The sequence below is a fragment of the Arvicola amphibius genome, chromosome 11 (genome assembly GCF_903992535.2).
Source record: "Arvicola amphibius chromosome 11, mArvAmp1.2, whole genome shotgun sequence".
NCBI lineage: Eukaryota > Metazoa > Chordata > Mammalia > Rodentia > Cricetidae > Arvicola > Arvicola amphibius.
In genome coordinates, this window is record NC_052057.2 from 88,333,775 (window position 1) to 88,357,980 (window position 24,206).

The 24,206-nt window shown below is 43.2% G+C and overlaps 1 protein-coding gene across 1 annotated transcript; it reads right to left on the minus strand.

Moving 5' to 3' along the window:
* Nucleotides 1-4,311: 4,311 nt before the first annotated feature.
* Pm20d2 (peptidase M20 domain containing 2) lies at nt 4,312-15,375 on the minus strand. The gene is made up of 7 exons (XM_038348384.1): nt 14,917-15,375; nt 13,016-13,164; nt 12,228-12,370; nt 9,989-10,143; nt 7,642-7,777; nt 5,986-6,093; nt 4,312-5,824 (listed from the first exon to the last, which is right to left on the minus strand). The coding sequence occupies exons 1-7, from the start codon at nt 15,364-15,366 to the stop codon at nt 5,670-5,672; spliced, it is 1,296 nt and encodes a 431-aa protein (XP_038204312.1). The 5' UTR covers nt 15,367-15,375; the 3' UTR covers nt 4,312-5,669.
* Between the last annotated feature and the right edge of the window lie 8,831 nt (nt 15,376-24,206).

Below are 24,206 nucleotides of genomic sequence, written 5' to 3' on the forward strand. Positions count from 1 at the left end.
TTAGGAGAACTTTCTTCTATGATTTTGCTGAAAATATTTTTGGGGGTCTTTGAACTGAGATTCTTCTCCTTTCTCTATTCCTATTATTCTTAGATTTGGTCTTTTTTATAGTGTCCCAGATTTCCTGGATGTTTTGTGTAAGTTTTTTAGATTTAACATTTTCTTTGGCCAATATATCCATTTCTTCTATCGTATCTTCAGTGCCTGAGATTCTCTCTTCCATGGCTTGAATTTTGTTGCTGAAGCTTGCCTCCATAGTTCTTGTTTGAATTCCGAAAATTTTCATTTCTAGAATTGTAGACAGAGGCTGCTTGTTCGTTTTCCAGCTGCCCAGACCCAAAACTATCACACAGAAACTGTATTAATTATAAACTGGTTGACCTATTAGCTCAGGCTTCTTATTAACTCATATCTTACATTAACCCACAATTCTTGTCTCTAATAGCCATGTGACTTGGTACCTTTTATCAAGTATTCTCATCTTGTGTTCTCGGCATCTGGATGATGACTGCAGACTGGGCCTTTCCTCTTCCCAGAATTCTCCTGTTCTGGTTGCTCCGCCTATACTTCCTGCCTGGCTACTGGCCAATCAGCATTTTATTAAGCCAGTACAAGTGACAAATCTTTAGTGTACAAGACCATTGTCCCACAGCACAGAATTGCTTCATTTTGGGTTTTCTTTATTGATTTGATTTCCACTTTCAGGTTTTAAATAGTTATATTCATTTTCTTCCACTGTTTGCTTGTGTTTTCCTGTATTTCTTTAAGGAATTTATTTATATCCTTTAAGGATTTCTTTCATCCATCTCCATATAGAGAATTTTAAGGATTTTTTTTCTTGTGCTTCAGCTATGTTAGAGTTGGAGTATTCAGGGCCTGCTGTGGTAGGATAGCTGGGCTCTGTGGGGATATATTGCCTGGCTAATATTATTGTTTTTACAGTGGCCTCTAGGTATCTGGAATTGGAATTATAGGTCTAGGTGCTGGTTTCTGGATTTCTCTCTGTTGGGTGGGTACTTTGCCCCTTGGTTTCTATTTTCTCTCTAGATTTTTGAAAAGTATGATGGCTGTGTGTTGCCTGGTGGGAAATTGTTTTTGCAGCCGGTAGCTGTGGTCACTGGGGGTTCTGGATATTGGGAGCTGACACTTAAGACTGGGGACAGGCTAGGGGTCTGAAGGGGTATGCCCTCAGGCCCTGAGGCTCAGGGAATGCCTGCTGGTGTTGGAGGCTGGGATACTAGAATGAGTTGGGGAAAGAAGGTTGGAGAAAGTCTTTGTGGTCCTTGGAGATAGAGCTGGAGAGGAAAGGGAGACGGCAGCAGATGTTCTGCTACAGAGTTGGGGATGAGACTGAAGGGGCTGGGTATGGAGGGGCAGAAGGAGAGATCTGAAGTCAGCCTGCTTCCCTGAAAGGAGTGGCCTTTGAGTTAGCAGGGTATGTATGCCTGCTGGAGTTAGGTTAGGGTGAAGGGCAGCAGGCAGGGAAGGTTGTAGCAGTATTTCTGTGGCAGAGCTTGGGATCAGACTGAGGAGCTGGGTTTCGAGAAACAGAGGGAGATGAGGTCTGCAGTCTGCCTACCTGCAGGGAGTCCCTCCAAACACTTAAGAAAGGAATAGGAAGCAGAGGGCTCTTTGGTGTTGAAAAAAGGAGGTAAATGGGTGCTGGGGATTTGAACTCAGATCCATACACTTACATAGCAAGTTCTCTACTCTAGGCACCATAGAGCCTGCATAGGCAGGGTTCTCTAGAGTAACAGAACAGAATGTGCATTATACAACAGGGCTGAGCAAGCCATCAGTGGTCGTCCAGGAGCCTGGTAGCTGCTCAGCCCATAAACCAGATGTCTCTGGAGTCCCAACCTGGCACCGATGGCCTGGGAGACTCCAGCAGCCTCTAATACAGTGGGAGAGGCAGCAGCAGCAACAGCAGTGGGTGCAGTACGCCCACCAGCATGAACCTAGGCAGGCAGGCAAGATGGACTTTTGCTTGGATCTTTTTACTTCTAGGCTGCAGCTAGAAGGTTCCACCCACTCTGGGGAAGGGTCTAATCCACTCTGGAAATGCTCTCATAAACCAACCAAAGACACGTCTTTAGGTAGATTCCAGATCCTGTCAAGGTGATAAGACTCACCATCACAGTATCTTGGTACATGGCTGTGTTTATCAAGATAGTTCTCTCATGTGAAACTGAACTCCAGACTTAACACACTTCAAAATTCCGAAGCTGGGGCTGATGGTGGGCTGTACCATGAGGCAGAGAGTCACCAGGAAGCCTGTGGGCCAGCTGGGCTGGGATACACAAGTGGCAGAAACAATGAAAGGCCCTGCCTCAACGAGGTAGCAGAGAAGCAACTCCTGGAAAGTTGTCCTCTGACCTCCGTGTATTGTGTAGCATCTTCCTGTCCATCTTAGAGGAAAACCATTGTTAAGACATAGGATGCTCTACAGAGAGGTAAACCTGCAAAGATACTAGTTCAGTTCACAAAGTGAACAACTCAACTTTTACATAGGAAGTCACTGAAACTGACAAGATACACAAGGTCCCTTCTTCCCCAAGCATACATAAACAGTACGGAGTGCCACCTGAAAGAGATGGACCACCTGCTTACAAGACTCTTAAGCTGAGATGCTTCCATTCTCAGACAAGCCGCTAGGATAGGCTCAAGTCAGCCTAGCTGCCTCAAAGAAGCACAGACCAGATCAGCTGCCTGAAGACACTCTCTAGGCTGTGCAGTGGACTCCAGGTTCCCAGCTTTGGGAGCTGTCACCCATGCTGGTACCAGCTTTGGTGATGCAATTGTCTCTGAGTCATTTCTGCTCAAAAGTGACTGTGGTAAAACTCACCAGTTCACCGGCTGGACTTTGCTGGTGTCGTTTCTGTGGTCTACTGCCAGTTCCGACTTTGCTGGTGTCCTTTCTGTGGCCTGTCACCAGCTCCCTGACTTTGCTGGTGTCCTTTCTGTGGTCTACTACCAGTTCCGACTTTGCTGGTGTCCTTTCTGTGGTCTGTCACTGGTTCCCTATCTGAGGTGAGCATATGTCTGTTTGCATCTCCCCAGGAGAAGTCTGTCACACAATGTGCCATGAAATGTGTCACATAACATGCAGTCACAAATATGTATTTTCTCCTTCCTCTTCCTCTCCCTCTCTCTTTTAATTGACCAGGACCCAAAGGGATACTTCAGACCTAAAAATTTCAGGGGACTGGAGAGATGATCCAGTAGGTAAGAGAACTTGCTATGTAAGTGTGTGAATCTGAGTTCAAATCCCTGGCGCCCACATGAAAGGCCAGGCATGGCCATATGCCTGCACCTATAAGCCCAGCACTGCGGGAGCAGGAACAGGTCACTGGTGCCTGCTGACCACCAACCTTGCTCTGGGTTCAGTGAAAGACCCTGTCTCAAGGGGATGGAGCTGATAAAATGGGCTGCCTGACATCCTCCACTGGCCCCCACAGATGTGCATGGGAGCACAGACCTACACACACACACACAAACACACACACACTCACATACAGACATTTCATTCTTTATGGCTGAGTATTTTTAAAAAATATTTACCACACTAAAAACAAGCTGTTGGGGGCTAAAGAGATGGCTCAGAGGTTAAGAGCACTGACTGCTCTTCCAGAGGACCTGGGTTCAATTCCCTGCAACCACATGGTGACTCACAATCATATAATTTGATCTCGTGTCCTTTTCAGGCATACAGGCAGAACACTGTTTACGTAATAAATCAATCTTAAACAACAACAACAACAAAAAAAACAAACAAAACCAAGCTGTTAGCTTGCTGTCACCTTGGTAAAATATCTGAGGATACTCAGTAAGAGAAAGGTTTACCTTGGTCCAGTCTCATCCACAGTGGCTTGGCCCGTTCTCTTTGGGACTGGAGCAGCTGGCCTAAGCTGTGTCATTAGATCACAGAGTCTAAAGTAGTGAGTTTATCCTATCTCACAAATGACGAAAGTTGCTAACTGGCACAAAGATTATAATTCCCATCAAAACTTACTCTGATGATTTGGGACATGTTTCAGAAGATTGCTTCAGGTAAAAAGTCAAAAATCACAAAACATAAAAACCATCAGAGAGGTTTTTTTCTTTTAAAAATTGTTACAAAGTGAGACAGCTATTCTTTTTAAAGGATATGTAACTTTTTTTTTAACCAATGGAACTATACCATTGAACACCCTGGGAGAGTGTGGGGGCCCCTTCATGTTTATACATCCTCATAAAAACATGCAATGTCTACCTTAAATACTCTTAGCATTTATGCTACAGACAGAGAAGGTCAAAAAATTTCCTGTGTAGTTCATTCAATAAAGAGAATTTATTAAGACTAAAAATCAGTTTAAAAATTTTAAGGCAAGCTAAATATTAGCTACAGTCATAGAATACATAGCAACTTACTAGTAATGGTACAAGTTGAACACACCTGACCTCAAATCCAAAATGCTTCAAAATCCAAACCTTTCTTAGTGGTATGACCAGGCATATAACTGCGCAACTGGCCTCTATGAACGTCTGTTAAACCGCAGGCACACTAGAAGCACTGGAGAGAACATCCTTCAAGCTTTGTGTACGTGGCAGTGCACGCGATGCGTAAAGGAATTCTATAGCTCTATTTGGGTCCCACATTGTCTCACCAGTGGTTTACATGGCTAATCATGTGCAGAAGCTCACTCTAAACGGCAGGAGTGCATGCTCATGCCTACAGCCCCAGTACCTGATGGGCAGTAGGACTGCAGCTAGAGAGGGAGGAGGGCGGAGCAGAAGGAAACACTTGTCTGAAACAGAGAAATTTATGCCCAAGTAAGAATCATGAGATACTGGTGGTTTTATGTGACTTTCTCCCTCTTTTCCAGGATTATTATTGCCAGTGATTTTCCTGACAACTACTGAAATGTCTCAAATTTCCAGGTAAAATCCTGGCTTTCTCAGAATGTTCTGGTGACACAAAGGCAGAAAGCAAGCGAGAAGGCAAAGAGAAAGTCAAGAGAGAAGGCCAGAAACTTAGTTAAGTCACAGCATGGGGCTAAGAGGCCAGTAGGGGCTTAGGGGGCTTGTGTGGGGCAGGAGGCTGCTGGGTGGTGGGCACAGTGCAGGACCCTGGAGACCAGTACACATCCAGTCTGACCTCCTCTCCCACATGGCAGCCGACCCTCAGAAGGGCCACCCTGCTTTTCTGTCACTTCTCCTGTGACTGTTACACTGCCCCTATGCCATGCAAATAAAGAGTATTTTCTTTTTCAAAACAACGTTAAAGTAAAGATAATTCTTTGTACTGGAGGTTCTAGGTGTGTCCTACAGGCACATGTTTAAGTTTTTCTCTAGACCAAACCAGATACAGTTAGACTTAAACTCCCCCAATTCTGAACTGCTGAGAAGATAATCACTTCTCTGAACACAGTTCACAAGTGCTAAGTGTTGAGACCTGTGGGATTTATAAAACTATACAAAAGACACGCCCATGTTATAGCCTCACACGCCATCTAGTTTAAGAAACGGCATCACAGATCACTGCCTGAAGAATCACAAACTCCATCGGGGCCTTCACTACAGTCTGTCCTTGCCACAGCTGAGAAACAAGGATGCACTGAAAAAGTATTAGAGGCAAAACAACCAACCAAACAAACTTAGTGCTTCCTGAGCAGTCCCTAAGCACTCCTTCATGCTGGTGTGTTTAAAAGCTGTTCTTCTTGAAGCTTCAATTTAAACTCCTCTCTGATTCCCTCCAGCAACTCGGGTTTAAAGATGACATCCAGTGCAGTCATGGCCAGGGCTTTGGCTGTACGCAAGGTGTACAACTGAGCTTCTTGTGATCCTAGAAGGTAAAGAAAACAAGTAAAATACCTTTCTCTATACTAAAATGCATTTATTAACTTCCCATATACCTTCTTAAACTGCCTCTCCTACTTCTGAGCGATGTTAGAGATAACACCTAGTAGGAAGAGGGAGAACTCTGTGTTGGTGCCTCATGCTTACCTGCAGCTTCCGTGTACTGTTCTGTATGATTCAAGGCATCGGTCCCAATGTAAAAATATGGGTGAATCCCAGGAACCACAAAACTGACATTTCCAAAATCAGTAGAGCCTTGGAACAAAACAAGGAAGAAAAGGATGAAATGAATGAGCAGCCTCCCCCAACAAGGAGTTTTAGTGGGACAACCCTAAGCTAAGGCCAAGCATTTGTAATTAATAATAAGTCTCCATATCTTTATTTGGGAGCTGGCTGGCAGTCCAAAAGTAAATGTCAACTACAAGAATATCCCTAGAAGACTGAACGTTTTCTAAAAACAATGTTGCTATTTTGATACTCTACACTCACTGAACCGTTTATTAGTTTCTTTTCAACCTAAGTGTAAAGGAATATCATTAAAAATATCATCAGGAAATGGCTAAGATCAAAATCACTGATGTCAACTTATGCTGGAGAGGTTGTGGGGTAAAGGCAACACACTTCCATTGCTGGTGGGAGTGCACACTGGTACAGCCCCTTTGGTTATCAGTATGGCAATTTCTCAGAAAATTAGGAAACAACCTTCCTCAAGATCCAGCAATATCACTCTTGGGTATATACCCAAAGGATGCTCAACTGTACCACAAAGAAATATGCTCAACTATGTTCATAGCAGCATTATTTGTCATAGTTATAACCTGGAAAAACAACCTAAATGTACCTTAACCAAAGAATGTATAAGAAAAATGTGGTACATTTACACAATGGAGTGTATTACACAGCAGAAAAAAATAATGACATCTTGAAATTTTCAGGCAAATGAATGGATCTAGAAAACATCATATTGAGTTAGGTAATAACCCAGACCCAGAAAGACAAATATTATATGTACTCACTCATAAGTGGCTTAGACATAAAGCAAAGAAAAACCAGCCTACAAATCACAATCCCAGAGAACTTAGACGACAATGAGGACCCTAAGAGAGACATACATGGATCTAATCTACATGGGAAGTAGAAAAAGACAAGATCTCCTGAGTTAATGGGAGTGTGAGGATTATGGAAAAGGGTAGACTATGGGTAGATTATGGAAAAGAGGGGACTGTAGGGAGGGGAGCGGAGAAAAATAATCGCTCAATCAAAACAATTAAAAAAATATCATCATGGAGATGGAAAGATGGCCCAGCAGTTAAGAGCATTTGCTGCTTTTGCAGAATACCCTGGTTTGGGTTTCAACACCCACATGGTAGCTCCTAATTGCCTGTAACTCCAGTTCCAGAGAATACAATGCCCTCTGCTGGCCTTCAAGGGCACCAGGTAAGCCGATGGTATGTACATACCTATGCAGGCAAAATATTCAAAATACTCATACACATTAAAAAAAATTATCATAGTTGGCAGTGTGCCTGCTTAACACGCATGAAGCCTGGGTTCAATCCCCAGCATCCAATAAACCCCAGGTACGGTAGCATGGATTTATAATCTCTGAATTTGGGGAGCAGAGGCAGGAGGGTCAGGATCAAGTCGGTGTCAGCTATGTGCGGAGTCTGAGGCCAGCCTGGGCTACACCAAAGCCCTGCCTGAAGCAGACACACCAGCAGCTCTTCCTTACCCCTGAAGACTGCCCAACCTAAGTTGGCATTTCTCCTGTTCAAACAGCTCACTCTACGGCAGCTTAGTTACCTGAAGGGCCATTCAATATTGCATCTTCTGAGATGAAGTCTATTCCCAGTTTCTTCCCATTCTCCATATATGCACTGCACAGTGTCTTATTGGGAAGAACATTGTAATAATCGTGTGCTTCACTTTTAATTTCCACCTAATAAAAAATGACAAAACAAAGCTTGGGATTAAAAACTCAAATTCACGAAGTCTAAAACAGTGATGGTTTCTAATAGGAAAAGTTCCAGGATGGGCATTTTTCATTCCGTTATAAAACCCTCACAACTCTCTTACCTTAAAAAACAAACAGTGCATTATAAAGTCAGAGCTCCTAATGCCCATTTCCTCTGTTACACAAGCACCATACCATAGACTGTCACTAAACTCCATCCTGGCCAGCAAGAATCAACTTCAGTCACCTAAAAAGGGCATTGTGCGTACCCAGAAACTTCCATTTTAAAACCTGAACCTCCAGGCAATTCTGATGCAGGTAATCCAAACCACTCTAATGGGCACTGCTTATACTTCAGTCTCCAAAAGGAAAAGGCGAAACATCTAAACAACTCAACACACTTAACATGGAACTGTCTCTGATGTCACAGCCTCGTTTCAAAGGGATCCTCAGAGATTACAGACACTTAGGGAGGCAGGCTCACAATGGGCCTTGCTTATAGATCGAGTACATGAAGACACAGAAGCAGGTTTACACGAGTGCATAAGCACACGTCTCAGTTTGTTTCCAATAAGCAAAAACTAATTATCAAACAGCTGAGATCAAATTTCTTCTATTCTTGGCAACATCTAAGATAGGAATAAATAATGGCAACCCAATTAAATCTTACACATTGGCCAAAATATAAACTAGTAAAAGGCTACTTAAACATAGATTTAAATCCAACCGTAAATCCTATTATTTTTTGTGTGCACGTGAAAGACAAAAGGACAAGCTCAGGTGGCATTCATCTGGAGCCCATCCTCTTTGGGTTTTGAGATAGGGCCTCTCTCTCAGTTTGCCTGGAGCTCACCAAGCAAGGTAGGCTGGCTGGCTAGTGAGTGTTTTGCTGAGTCATCTCTCCAGCCCTTAACTCTTAGCTTAGGGAATATCCTGAGATATTAACTAAAGATAGTTCACATATTTAACTTTAAAATATTTAAATTATTACAGTTATAAGGGAATAAGTGTTTAGCTTTCCTGGGTTGTGGAAGCTTTACGGTTATACACTAAATCTCTTTGCAAATAGCCTAAGAGGATATGTCCTCACTGCCACACTTACCCATGTATTTATCTAGATCTCTCTGCTGTTCATATATCTGAAGTATGATTATCCTTCAAAGCTCAAATAGGTCTGCAGTCTTCCAGGAAACATTCTCCTCCCATCCCACCAACTGGGAACAGAACCCAGGGGCTTGTGCTTGTCAGGCTAAGCTAGAGTTCCCAGCCTGAAACTTTACCTGCTCTTTCCCTCCCAGCAGTGTCCGATCCTGAGACAGGAAGTACAGACTATGACGATAACCGCAGAGACACTACTACCATGTGAACAAACCATGCACTGCCAGGCCAAGCACAGACCCAAAGGAAGGCTGGGCTGGGCCTCTTTACAGATGCCATTTATTTGTCTCCCTCTAGAAACCTGGAGAGATTTCAATATTACCCCTATTTTTGAGAGAGAGAAACAGCCCCAGAGATACTGCTTCTCATGGCCAAGACATAGGAGCTTGTTTCTCTCTAAAAACAACATCTAAGATCTTGTCTCTCCAACCCGACTGCAGTATTTGAACTTTCTCCCATGCTGCAGCACACACAGCTGATACTGAAATGTTTCTGACTTACGGTTCTAGTCAACAAAATCTCCTTTGTTCTGAGTCTGTCTTAACTCCATCCCAGCAAGCCAAATACACACTTATCCCACATCTTTGCCAAAGAGACACAGATACTGTCATAAAGTGCCCTTTGTGGGAACTGCAGAAAGTGATGTAAAGAGGCAGGGATTCTAGCACAGTGATTGCTAAGCTAACTATTATTGTTTAAGTAAGGTGATCTGTAGTATTCTCTATTGCAGACACTGAAGAAAATGTTTAAGAATTAAATATTAATTTAAAAATTAGTTAAATATTAAATGTTCATGAAAAGAAATTTAGCCAACTCATTTTACAGGTTTAAGACATCACCAGCGAGGGCAAGGCCCTGAGACACATTTCCAGCACCACCCACTGGCACAAACAAAAACCACTGCCTGGAACAGAAGCACAGCAGACTTTAGTGCAGCAGTGCAGGCACCACAGTCCACTGCAGCAGCAGGCTTTAGTGCAGCAGCGCAAACAGCACAGTCCACTGTGGCTGGCCATAATTAACTGGAAAAGCTCTTACTGTACAGCCTGTAGCCAAAGCAGCAGCTCGGAAGGAATCTTCTGCCCTTCGAGTCAGAACCTGAAGCTCTTTCATTGAGGGTGCACGGAAGTAATAAATTAATTCAGAGTAAGAGGGGATGATATTGGGCTTTACGCCACCATTTTTTATGATACCTATAAAAGAACCAAATCACTGAGGTTAAATTTGATGATTTATTTAAAGAAAGTTTTGCAGCCCCTACAAAAAGGAAAATAATTTATACTTATTAGCCTCACTGATAAACCAAAGATGTTGACATACTGTAGAACACTTCCACAGAGAGGAGTTATTTCCAGATAATAAGGGAAAATCGTCTATATGTACTTTATTCTAAGGAATCCATTTAATGCTAAGGAATCACAATTTGGGCTGAGGGTAAAGTTCAACAACATAGCACTTTCCTATCATGTATGAGAGTCTGGTTTAATTCCAGGAACTGGAAAGAAAGGGAAAAAAAAGAGGTAAAAAGGGAAAGATTAGATTAGACATAATCTAACTTATAAAGAAATACAGAATTTTATAGTCACAAAACATACAGTAGTATCTTTGTTGCTGTTGTTGTTTCATGCAGGGTTTCTCTATGTATCTCTAGCTGTCCTAGAATTCACTCTGTAGAGCAGGCTGCCTCGAACTCACAGAACTCTGCCTGCCTCTGCCTCCCTGAGTGCTGGGATTAAAGGCTGTGCCACCACTGCCCAGCCTGGCAGTAGTATCTTAAACTTTCTGAAGATATTTATCTCAGTAAGCTTTATTACAGTTGTGTGAGTTGATAAACTTCTGACATAATCTATTACAGTCACATGAGGCTCTGTAACCACCATCCTATTTGAAAAATCCTACCAATATTTTAAATGACACTTAGCAGTGGAGAAATAATTTTCATACCAATCTACTACACTGCTACAGGCGAGCATTCTACTAAATGAACAATCACTTCTTAGCCTTTTGGCTGCAATCATGTATAAAACAAAAACTGAATAAAGACCCCTAAATACTACAAACTATCAAAACACACATTTGGGACCACACAAAATCAAGATTTATTTGTTTCTATCAGTAACTAAAACAGATATATACAATCTAATTCCAGATAATTGTGAAACTCTATAATCCTAGCACTTGAGGAGGCAAGAATATCATGAGTTCAAGGTAATCCTTGGTTATAGGTTATAGCCTGGGCTACAGGGAACCTCTTCTTAAACGTGTGTGTGTGTGTGTGTGTGTGTGTGTGTGTGTGTTTGGAGAGAGACAGAGACAGAGACAGAGACAGACAGAGAGAAACTGAATCCCCCATTAGCTAATTAAAAATTTTCCACTCTCATCCCTTTGGAGGAAATCAAGGTAAGCAGCAAGATGGGTTAGGCCAGTATGCCGTATGTGTACAGGCTGCTAACGCAGGATTGCTTGAATATAGGGGCGCCCTAGACTACACAGTGAGAGCCTATCTCAGACTAACTGCTACCCACACCAGAAAAGAATTAAGACAAGAAACTAGCAAAAGCACAATTACAAAATGATTTTAGCATATAGCAAAAATGGGTAAAGAGTAGAGATTTACTAGATTATAAAGAAATAAACTGAGAAAGGAAAGGAGGAAGGGAGGGAGGGAAAGAAAATTATAAATCAATGTGGTAGCTCATACCTGTAATCCCAGACTGGGAAGGAGGAAATGTGTACCCCTAAGAGAAGATCATGCTACTATATTTATACACACAGAATTTTAAGAGTGTTCTATACTAGTCCCTGAGTAAATACAACTAGTAACTGCTATTTTTTCTCTTTTGAGAAAGGATCTCAGTTATCCTAAGCTGCCCTCATATTCACAGGTAGCTGAGGATGATGATGAGCCTGTGTTTCCAAGTACTGGAATTACAGGCATGACACATGCCAGGTTTTACGTAGTGTTGGGAGTCATACCCAATGCACACTGCATCCTAGGCGAGCATTCTAATACCTGAACTACATCACCAGCTCCCAATTTTTGTTGTTGTTGTTCTTCAAGAAAGGGTTTCTCTGTGTAGCCCTGGCTGTCCTAGAACTCACTCTGTAGACCAGGTTGACTTTGAACTCAGAGATCCACCTGCCTCGGCCTGCTGGGATTAAAGGTTTTCACCACCACTGCCTGCCTTCCAACCCCCAATTTTAAAAAAAAATCTAGTATTAGATAATTTTACTGCACTGAAATATAATTTACTACACAAATATTTGGCATGTATACCATGAAGTCTCCAGGTCGGTTTCATCTGTTGTCTTAATGCAGAGAGATTGTTATAGGCAAGGACTGCAGCATCTAAGGCATTCACTCCCTCCCAAGGGTAAGCAGCAGCGTGAGACGCCTTCCCATAGTATTTCACAGTAACGCTAGGAAATAAAAGGAGAAATCACTGGAAATTACTTCCCCCAACATCATTAACATAAGAAACCCCAGTTGGAATGTGCGGGGGGTGTGTGTGTGTGCGTGTGTGTGTGTGTGTGTGTGTGTGTGTGTGTGAGTGTAGTGTAGTGTAGTGTAGTATGGGCATTAACGAAGACGTAGCTCAGCTGGTAGAACGCTTGCCTATTATTTATGCAGTCCAGGGCTCAATCTCTGGTACAGTGGTGTAAACCTGTAATCCCAGCACTGGGAGGCAAGAGGATCAGAAGTTCAAGGTCATCCTCAGCTATACAGCAAATTTGAGGTCAGCCTAGGCTACATGAGACTGCTTAAATCAAAAAACAAAGCAAAGCTGGTCTGGGAGCATAGCTCAGATGACAGTGTTTATTCTAGCACATATAACATCTGAGGCTTATTCATTCCCCAGCACCATACAAATAGGACACGGGAGTTCACTCTGCAGTACCAGCATGGGGTAACAGAGGCAGAAGAATCGGAAATTCAAGGAAAACCTCAGTTACACAGCGAGTTCCAGGCAAGCCTGGGCTATACATCAGACCCAAACTGATGGGGTGGGTTATGTGGAGCCAAGTGGATTGACTTTAATATGTATCTTCAATGTGACTACTCACTCATGCTCGGCCACATCCAGTAGATAGGTGGCATCCTCTTGAGATGGATGAGCCATAAAAACAACATCGAGATCTTTAAAAGCACCTGCTTCAATTAAATCAATCTTGCCACCACCTTCTTCTTCTGCAGGGGTTCCCAAGACAATGACCTACAAGGAAATATATATGTTAGCACAAAGAGACTCTTAACAGAAAAACATTAAATAGTGCATACTCATTCACAATATTTATACGTAAGTCCTTAAACCCTTAAAAGAAGTTATTTTCTCATACACAGTAAATAAAAATATATGGTGCAGAATCACGAAGTTTAATTTGTATCATTATAGTAATCTAGTATAAATGTATGCTAGAAATGCTACAGGAAAATTTCCCCAACTTTACAACTCAATTTTAACTAAGTTATAGCAAAAAAAAAAAAAAAAAGAATTCTATGTGCGTAGGTTCTTCAACATTAGCTAGGACTCATCTGTTAAAGTCTCTTCATGCTAAGCCTGTTAGCATACTATGTGATAGGTATATAGTTAGTCATAGCTTGACTGGTAAGGAGCTTGCATGTGACCTGTGACCCTCACAACATCCCTGTGAGGTAGGTGAGCGGTCTGTACCGGTTCCGGGAGGTTTAGGCTTCCAGGGTTACAGAGTAAGTCATCCGAGCTGCAATTATCTTAGACAGCTGCCTTGGCCTTCAGCTAACTCATTCCTCACTGGGAAAACAGAAAGGCCTAGCTCATTAACCCTTCATTGTCGAGCGTTAAACAAACTCAGTACCATGGTTAGAAACCGCCAACTATTACACAAACTTACTAATTCGATTCCACCAGTTCAACCAGGAAGATTTAATGGCCACCAAACACCTAATCAAACAAAAGAGAACTTTACAGAATAAACATTTTACTTTGATATTTAAGCTTAACTTCTTCAAGCACTTTTTAAGCAAAGACAAATTATCTTCATAAAATGAATGTATTCTCAAGACCATGTATAAAAATACAATGAAACAAGTTGGGGTTTTAAAAAAAAAGGCTTTAGGAGTCAAGGGAATCCACTTACAATTTTCTGATAGGAGAGAAACCTTGCTGAGAACCATTTGAAGTTGGTATATTTCTCAAAATCTCGCTGTGTTTATTTTTAAATTTATAAAGTATCAAAATTCTTAAACTGAGCTGCTTTGGGGGGGGGGGGGGAGACAGTCTCTCCCGATGTCCTGGAGTCATCTGTAGACCAGGCTGTTCTCTGGAACTCCTAGCAAGCACCACCACGCCTGGCCACTGAGCTGCTCCTACTTTGAACCTAACGGGCTCTTATGACTGCTACGAACTTTTTTCTAAGTCGGCCCAGGGTCTCAAACCCTCCCCAACAAAACAAAAACCCAGAGGCATAAAAGAGAAGGTAGCTAAAGAAAAAGCCACAAGAGATTAATCCAGTAGAGGATTACTGGCCGTGGAGGTGGTGTGGGGGACCCGGCTGAGTGACAGCCGGTTCTTGGCTCACAGAATGAAGAACTATACCATCTGAAGAGTAAGAGGTCAGACTGGCACGACATTCTGCTTCAAGAACCGAAACGCCTCTTGTAATTGTGGGATAAAGATTAACATTTAAATATGACCCCATCTACGTAATAAATATTTATTCGCTTCTCCGTTATTTCTACTCTTGCAGAGGTTTGGAAGTCTGGTAGTTCTAAAGACTAAAATTTACTATGCAAATACCAATTACTCAAATCAAAATCTTTTTTTTTTTTCCTTTTTTCTTTTCTTTCTTGAGTCAACAAAAATTTTACTTTGTTCTGAGTTCTCACAGCCTAGTCAGCAAACTGCAGCTGTGTGCCACCAAAAACAACTGGCCCGGTGCTCCGGGCTGGGTCCGCACAGACACGGCCGCGGCCCCAAGGGGCTCACCTTGACAGGCGGTGGCGCGGCGACGCCCTCCAGGGCAGCCCGCAGGCCCAGAGCAGCAGCCACCCCGACCTCAGCGATGAGATTGTGGCCGCAGGCGTGGCCCAGGGCGGGCAGCGCGTCGTACTCGCACAGGAAGGCCAGCTGCAGCGCGCCGGGCCCCGGGGCGGCCTCCGGCGGCGCCCACTCGGCACGGAAGGCGGTGGGGAGCCGGAAGTGCGGCTGCACAGCCCACGACCCCGCCGGAGGTTCGCGCTCGAAGAAGCGCGTGAGCTCGCCGTGCGCGCGCTGCTCCTCGTAGGCCAGCTCGGGCGCGCTCCAGATGGCGCGGCTCAGCGCGCCCAGGCGCTCGGCCGCCTCGTCGATGCGCTCCGCCGCGCGCTGCTTCAGCCGCTCCAGCTCGGCGACGCCGCTCGTGCCCGCCTCGGCCGGCCGCTCAACCACCGGACCCATGGCGCTCTATCCAGGTCAGCTCTCAGCCAGGTTCGTCAGCGCTCGGTGACCCTCGGAAACACTCGGTAGTCCTCGTCAGTCCTCGGCAACGCTCGGCGCCTCGGCAGCGCTTGGTGGCTTCGGTGGCACGCAGTGGCTGCCGCAGCCTGTGTCCAGCTAACCCTAACTGGAACCCTCCAGGCTAGGAGTTGCCATGCAGCTCCACCTCCAGGCTGGGCGTGAAGCTGGGGTTTAAGCTCCTCCTAAGAAAATGAACAGTATCTGACAAGTTTTTAATCTAAAAATTTGATTGACAATAACCCAAGGAACATGATTGGCACAGCTCTTGTTCATATCATAGCAGGTCTAAGTTACCTGATGAAGAAATTCAAAAAGTCATGCACTTGTTTTCTTCCAGAGTGATACAAATTTCAAAATATTGTTATTGATGGTACGCCTAATTGGTGATCCGAGGTTTTCTAGTATTAAAAGCTTCAGCCAGTCCTTCCCATTCTACCAGCTCTTAATTTGCCACAACTAGATTAAATGAGATGCAATATATAATGTAAAAAAAAACCGATAACGTAAAAATACAACTGTACCTTTGAAAATGAGTCTGAAGGAGTGTGTTGAGGTAGTTCATGCCTTTAATTCTAGCACTAGGAAGGCAGAAGTAGACAGATTTCTGAGTTCAAGACCAGATTGGTCTACAGAGTAAATTCCAGGACAGCCAGGCCCAGTGTTTTTCTATTCTTGCTGTCTGTGGATTTGGAAGTAGAACTCTCAGCTTCTTCTCTAGCACCACGTCTGCCTGTGCGCCAAGATGCTCACTGCAATGATGAGAATGGACTAAACCTATGAAACTGTCAGCCAGCCCCAATAAATGCTTTTATAAGAGTTGCCATAGTTGTGGTATCTGCTTATGGCAACAGAACACTGACTAAGACATCCTTCCTCTGTGACACTAAACATTTCTTGGGTGCTTATTTTTCTCAACTCTAATAGTTGTATTACCCGTTACACTACACCAGTCTACCAACAGAGACCTTGACTCCATGTGGCTTTACAGATTCTCAGACTTTTACCTGAGCTTAGAGTTGGGTGTGAAGAAAGAATGTCATGTATTTGTTGTTGTTGTTGTGTGTGTGAGTGGGCGGGTGGGTGTGAGCACCTGTATGTGTGCACCTATGTGTCTGCACCTGTGTATGTGCATGCAGCACCCAGAGCAGGACTCCAGGTGTCTTCTTCATCTTATTGCCTTGAGACAGGGTCCCTCACTAAGTCAAACAAAGCCCCCTCTTTTGGCTAAGCTGGCTGGCCAACCTCCCAGGATCCACCTGTCCCCCGCCCAGAACTAGAACCGACACACACAACCATACCCAACTTTTTACATAGTCATTGGGGATTTGAACTTATGCCTGCAGAGCAAAAGATCTTACCTTTTGAGCCATCTTCCCAGATCAAGAGCATCTTCCCACAGCTGGGGTTGAACATGTGGCATTCTTGAATCCGGCCAGCTCAGTATTTTTTACTATTATTTTTATTTCTACATCTGCTATCGAAACAACTGTTTTCCCTGTCTATGATGCATGAAGGACACTGAATTGTTGGTGTTGTTGTTGGTGTTGTTGTTGTTGTTGGTGTTGGTGTTGTTGGTGGTGTTGGTGTTGGTGGTGTTGGTGGTGTTGTTGTTGGTGTTGGTGTTGTTGTTGTTGGTGTTGTTGTTGTTGGTGTTGTTGTTGGTGTTGGTGTTGTTGTTGGTGTTGGTGTTGGTGGTGTTGGTGGTGTTGTTGTTGTTGTTGCTAGGAACAAAAGCATGTAGAAAAACTCCCTTCCTTTACCTGGGGCTGGAGTTAAAGAAACAACACAAAATTTACTACTAAGTTTTTTTGTTTTGTTTATTTCCTTTTTGGAGGGAAGGACCTAGGGCAAACAGAAAGAGTTCAATAGTCCTTATGGGTTGTCTAGTGTTAAAGTATGAAGATGTGTCTTTTCTCCCAGGATACTCACAAAACAAGCACCCATCATAGGAAATGAAAACTTTGAAATAGAAAACTCCTGACAAATAGGTGTTTTATGAGAAAAAAAAATTGAGGGGGAGAAAATTCAGTTACTGTGAAAAACAGAACTGAAATATCACTCAGATTATACATCATTGTATTACATGTTATTTTAGCTTCAGATTCAGACCTCCTTTTGACAAATGACAGACTTCAGCATGGTTTATATGCTTTGGGTAGGATGAAAATAATCCCTAAATAAAATCCCCATCAGACTGACAAAACGTGACCTAAAAGAGATCACAGAAAGTGGAACGGAATGGGGGGTGGGGGGATGAAGAAAATTAAGGTGAAAGCAAAGTCAGCTAGAAACGCTGGTGGGAGCAGCGTATGGAAGGAGAGAAAAAGATCTGATTTGTGGATAAAATGCAGTTGTGTCCTCTCCCCCAAACAAAATAGGAAATAAAGAAAATGTTTCCAGCTATGGTGTTTTGATCCTGAACAATTCTGTCGAGAATGAAGCAGAACCATGGCATGATTTGGGGACTGCCGCTACTTGCAGAGAAATACTGTGTGACTACAGAATATGGTTGATAAAATCCTCCTAGCCAGGCTCCAGTGCACTTCACCATCTCTAGAATGGCTAAGTGAAATAAACACGTACCGTACAATTTAAAAACCCGTGGGCTGAGGTGTCGGGAGAACTAGCTGCCACGTAGCAGAAAGCAGAGAGCTGAGAGAGTAGGTCACCAGAAAGGTGAATTTTGGTTGGGGGTGGAGGAGTGTCTTAATCATTACTCTATTGCTGTGAAGAGACACCATGACCAAGGCAATTTTAAGAAAATATTTCATTGGGGGCTTGCTTACAGTTTTGGAGGTTCAGTCCATCATCATCACTATGGAAAGCACAGAGGCATGTGTGATTCTGGAGCAGTAGCTGCAAGCTACATCCTGGATCCACAGGCTGAGAGAGAGAGAGAGAGAGAGAGAGAGAGAGAGAGAGAGAGAGAGAGAGAGAGAGAGAGAGAGAGAGAGAGAGAGACTGGACCTGGCATGGGCTTTTGGAACCGCAAAGCCCCCTGTGGCATATTTCCTCCAACAAGGCCACGCCTCCTAATTCTTCTAATCCTATCAAACAGTTCTACTCCCCAGTGGACCAAGCATTCAAATATGTGAGCCCAGGAGGGCCACCCATATTCAAACTACCACATTCCACTCCAAGATCCCCGTAGGCTTGTAGCTATATTATAACACAAAAATGCATCCAGTCCAACTTGAAAAGTTCCTCATAGTGTACCACAGTATCAACACTGTTTAAAAGTTCAAAGACTCTTCTGAGACTCTTGGAAATCTCTTAATTGCAATCCCACGTAAGACAAAAATCAAAAAGCAGAACATATACTTCCTGTTATGGTTTTTGTCTCTTTAAGAGGCAAGCCATGCCCACTCTCATATACTTCCAACATACATTGACACAGAATACACATTACCATTCTGAAAGGAATAGGAGCATAATGCTGGACCAAAGCAAGACTGAAAACCACCTGGGAAAACTCCAAATTCTGCATCTCTATGTCTGAGTGTTAATGGTCACCAGAGATGACTACCCAGACATGTTTTAACCAGTTGAAAGCCTTTATTCCAACTGAGTGGGATCACATCCAAGTGTTCAGGGACCTAGATATGGTTCTGAGTGTCGAGAACATGAGCTTTTAAAGGCAGAAGACACAACCTGGCATCTCATTTAACAGCTTGGGGGAGTGGGGACAAACAGTTTAACAGAATCTAAGTTAGCTAGGACACCCTGACCTTGGGTTCCTGGAACAGAGTTGGATAATTTCCCAGGATGTTCCATCAAGGAGATCAAATTTTAGTAAAACTTGAAATGGCCTCAGCAAGAATACAAGATAGAGGAAACTGCCCTGTCTTGACCTGTCTTCCTATCTCCAATTCCTTTCAGCTTTGTAGACTGCAACACACTTCTCTTGGGCTGGTTCCATCTCGGGTCTGTAGCTGTCCTTGACAGGTTTTCTGTGGCTCTGTCCTCTCCAACATCTTGGGGTTTCCAATACAACCCAGGCTTTACCTTCACAGCTTCACACAATGAATGGCCTCTCTGGGCCTTCATTCAGGAACACCCTGAAGCACACCCGGCCTCGGTGGCTTCCCTTAGATGCAGAGAGGTATTCCACAACCTCTTGTATCCTTCATTCAAAATCCAGAACCACGTGTTAGAAGCTTCCAAGTGCCACTGCTTGACCGGGCTGAACTTGGCCCCTCTTCCAGTAACATTTGTATCAACTTTCAGAATTCCTTCCCTGCTAGAGCTTTACTTTAATTCCTTTTCCCAAGTTAGAAGCTTAGCCGAGTGAGGTCTTGCCTTGAGGTCACCACTCCCTTTAAGGAATTTAGCATCAGACTTTTCTTTAAACTTGTTATCTCTCTGAGACCTGACTTGGCTCCAACCTTTTCATCTCACACACTTTATATTTTGCATTTCTGTTTTTCCAGTTTCTTTCTTTTCATTATAGATCTGCATAAGAATGACCACTAAACTCCACATGACAAAGTTAATACGAGCTTGTCTTGAAATTCCCTCTGCCAATGTCATTAATCCAAAATTGTGACAAGTCTTCCTCTGTCCCAACAGCCAGCTCCCAAATGATGACATGGAGACTTATTATTAATTATGAAAGCTCAGCCTTGGCTTAGGCTTGTTCCTCTAGCTCTTTTAACTTAAATGAACCCACTTATAATCTGTGTTCAGTCATGGGGCTTGTTACCTCATTTCCCTGTACTGCTCATGCTGTTTCCTCCATGTCTGGCTGGAGACTCCACCTTCTTCTTTCCAGAATTCTCTCTCTGCCCTTAAGACCAGCCTATACCTCCTGACTAGTGGTCATTCAGCTTTTTATTACACCAATCACAGCAATACATTTTCACAGTGTACAAATATCCTATCACACAAATCTCAATTTAGCCTCAGGAAGATTTTTTTTATATATATTTATTGAGCTCTAAATTTTTCTCTGCTCCCCTCCCTGCCTCTCCCCTTTCCCCTTCAACCCTCCCCCAAGGTCCCCATGTTCCCAATTTACTCAGGAGATCTTGTCTTTTTCTACTTTCTACTTCCCACGTAGATTAGATCTATGCAAGTCTCTCTTAGTGTCCGCATTGTTGTCTAGGTTCTCTGGGATTGTGGTTTGTAGGCTGGCTTTCTTTGCTTTATGTTTAAAAACCACATATGAGTGAGTACATGTGATAATTGTCTTTCTGTGTCTTCGTTACCTCACTCAAAATAATGTTTTCTAGTTCCATCCATTTTCCTGAAAATTCAAGCTGTCATTATTTTTTTTCTGCTGAGTAGTACTCCACTGTGTAAATGTACCACATTTTTCTTATCCATTCTTCAATCGAGGGGCATTTAGGTTGTTTCCAGGTTCTGGCTATGACAAACAAAGCTGCTATGAACATAGTTGAGCACATGCTATTGTGGCACAACTGAGCATCCTTTGGATTTTACCCAAAAGTGGTATTACTGAGTCTTGAGGAAGGTTGTTTCCTAATTTCCTGAGAAATTGCCACACTGACATCCAAAGGGGTTGTACCAGCTTGCATTCCCACCAGCAATGCAGAAGTGTTCCCTTTACTCCACAACCTCTCCAGCATAAGTTGTCATCAGTGTTTTTGATCTTGGCCATTCTTATAGGTGTAAGATGGAATCTCAGAGTTGTTTTGATTTGCATTTCTCTGATGATTAAGGATGTTGAACATTTCCTTAAGTGTCTTTCAGCCATTTTAGATTCCTCTGTTGAGAGTTCTCTGTTTAGGTCTGCACTCCGCTTTTTTAAATTGGACTATGTATTCTTTTGGTGTTCAATTTCTTGAGTTCTTTGTTTATTTTGGAGATCAGACCTCTGTCTGATGTGGGGTTAGTGAAGATCTTTTCCCATTCTGTAGGCTGTCGTTTTGTCTTGTTGACCACGTCCTTTGCTTTACAGAAGCTTTTCAGTTTCAGGAGGTCCCATTTATTAATTGTTTCTCTCAGTGTCTGTGCTGCTGGGGTTATATTGAGGAAGTGGTTCACTGTGTTAATGTGCTCAAGTGTACTTCCCATTTTCTCTTCTATAAGGTTCAGTGTGGCTGGCTTTATGTTGAGGTCTTTGATCCATTTGGACTTGAGTTTTGTGCATGGTGATAGATATGGATCTATTTTCATTCTTCTACATGTTGATATCCAGTTATGCCAGCACCACTTGTTAAATATGCTTTTTCTTTCCATTGGATTTTTTTTGCTTCTTTATCAAAGATCAGGTGTTCGAAGATGTGTGGGTTGATATCTGGGTCTTCTATTCGGTTCCATTGGTCCTCCTGTCTGTTCTTATGCCAATACCAGGCTGTTTTCTGTACTGTAGCTCTGTAATAGAGTTTGAAGTGAGGGATTGTGATGCCTCCAGAAGTTCTTTTATTGTACAGGATTGTTTTGGCTATCCTGGGTTTTTTGCTTTTCCAAATGAAGTTGAGTACCATTCTTCCTAGGTCTTTGAAGAATTTTGCTGGGATTTTGATGGGCACTCAGGCAGATTTTTAAGACAAGGGCAAAATGTAGCCACATTCTTTGCTAACATATCAGAAGAATGGTCTCTAGACACTTACTAACATTCTCCCATCTTGAAACTTCTTGAACTGGGCCCCCACAGTTATCGTCCTCAGTACTATCTTTCATGCTTCTACTAGAATGGCCCATTAAGCCTCACTTAAAGTGTCCAACAGCTTTTCTATTCCAAAGTCCCAAAGTCTCCCATATTCCTACAAGAAACAGGGTGGTCAGGCCCCTCACAGCAATACCTCAATCCTTGGAACCAACTTCTGCCTTAGCCACTGTTCTATTAATAAACCCCTCCAGGCTTGAACAGCTAGCCCCTGTAGGAGCCAGCCATGATAAGCTAAATATGAACAGATCACCCAAAGGAAGCTCTTTACTTCCAACCATTATCACCTGAGTCTCAGTAGTTTACCCTGAAGCAATACCTGGTTGCAGGAAGGACCATAAACTAAGATTACCTGAGCCCCACTCAAGAACAGACCATCCAAAGAAAATGCCTAACGTTCCAACCGCTGTAGACAGGATCACCTGACAACACACATCACTAGGACACCCCTAGACAAATGTCAGCCAATCAGGGGTCCTGAACCTCAGAAACCTTCACCCCCATCTTTACTACTGTAAAAACCCAACTCTAACTGAGCTCGGGGCTCTCCATTTATTCCAATACATGCGGAGAGACTGAGTTTGCAAACTTGCATAAAATAAAGGCTCTTTGCTTTTACATATAGGACTCGGTCTCCTTGTTGACTTTTGGGGGGACTTCACAGATTTAGGCATAACACCCCCACCCCACCCCGACTTCTCTAATGGCCCTACGCACCCGTTCCCCCACCACCACCCAGCAGACTACTCTAAGGGCCTTCACAGTCATTTCCAGTCCCTTGAGGAAAGATAATGGTCCAGGCCCACCTTACAGAAAAAAAAAAAAAAAACCCAGCTCAATATCAGGCTAAGAAATCCCACCAATCCCTGAGCTTGCCCCAACATTGGGCCACAAAATCCTTTCTTAGCTGTAACGCTTACACTGTTGCTGTCGAGAGACACCATGACCAAGGCAAATCATGTAAAAGAAAGCATTTAATTGGGAGCTTGCTTACAGTTTTAGAGGTTTAGCACATTATTATCATGGTGGAGAACATGGCATCATTCTCTCTATGGCTGGAGCAATCGCTAAGAGTTAAATCCTGATCTGCATGCTGAGAGAGAAGTGGGAGGAGGGGAGGAAGAGAAGTGGGGAGGGGAGGCTGGCATTGGCATAGACTTTTGAAAACCCATGTGGCATACTTCCTCCAACAAAACCTTACCCCCTAATTTCTAGTTCTCTGGTGACCAAGCATTCAAATATATGAGTCTATGGAGGCCATTGTCTTTCGAAACACAAGGGACAGAGAGGAATTATACATGCTACTTAGGATTACGAACCTAACCCACAATCCAACCATAGGGTGTGTTAAATTTTACCAGAGTTTTGTTTACAGGACTAATTGGAGACTAAATGAAAGAAGAATTAGAAACAGGAAACATTTAAGTATGAGCTAAACTACTAGGCTCCTGCTAACCCAACATTTCCAGGAACATTCCACAGTTCAGTGGATGCCTGGTTGAATATCTGATTCTTGGAAGAGGGGCACAGCACAGAAATGGTACCAGGTTTCTGGTGTTAACAGCTGGATATGTGGTAAAGTTACTAAGTAAACAAGGGGGATCCTTCTTTGGGATGCAGTCTGGGAAATGTAGTCATTACCCTTCATCAAGGGAACTTCACTTTGCAATAGATGGAGACCATTACAGAAAACTAAAACCAATTAAAATGCAGAGTTGTGGAGCCCAGTTCCAAATGATACATCTACAATACAGTTCTGGTGTCCAAGGTCCAGGGATCACGGCAGAAGAGCGGGCAGAAAGATTTGAAGAGCCAGAGGATCAGGGAGTTTGCTGTGAGATTGCGTGTCCTGGTAATATCAGAAGCTACACACATAAAGTCTCACCAGCATGACGGCATAAACATGAGCTGAACAGGGACAGCAGACATGGTAAAGAGGACGGGGGAAAGCCCGGGAGGCCTCAAACCTACAAAGAACCACAGCATGTAAGGAATGCCGAGAGTGGGAGAAACAGTCTTCCCTAGGGAAAAGTAGAGCAATTGGAATCCAATGGTCAGTCCTGAAAACATAGGTATGTATGTATGTAACACCATACAGATTGAGCAGGTTGTCCTTATGCATTTAGAAATACATAGCATATATGTATGT

Bases quoted from the DNA above. Each gene is read 5' to 3' on its own strand.
- Pm20d2 (XM_038348384.1), bottom strand. From the start codon at position 15,366: ATGGGTCCGGTGGTTGAGCGGCCGGCCGAGGCGGGCACGAGCGGCGTC. The intron at 13,165-14,916 runs GTGAGCCCCTTG...ATTTCCTTGTAG, and splicing joins CCGCGCCACCGCCTGTCAAG to GTCATTGTCTTGGGAACCCC. The intron at 7,778-9,988 runs GTAAGAGCTTTT...ATTTTTTATTAG, and splicing joins CTTTGGCTACAGGCTGTACA to GTGGAAATTAAAAGTGAAGC.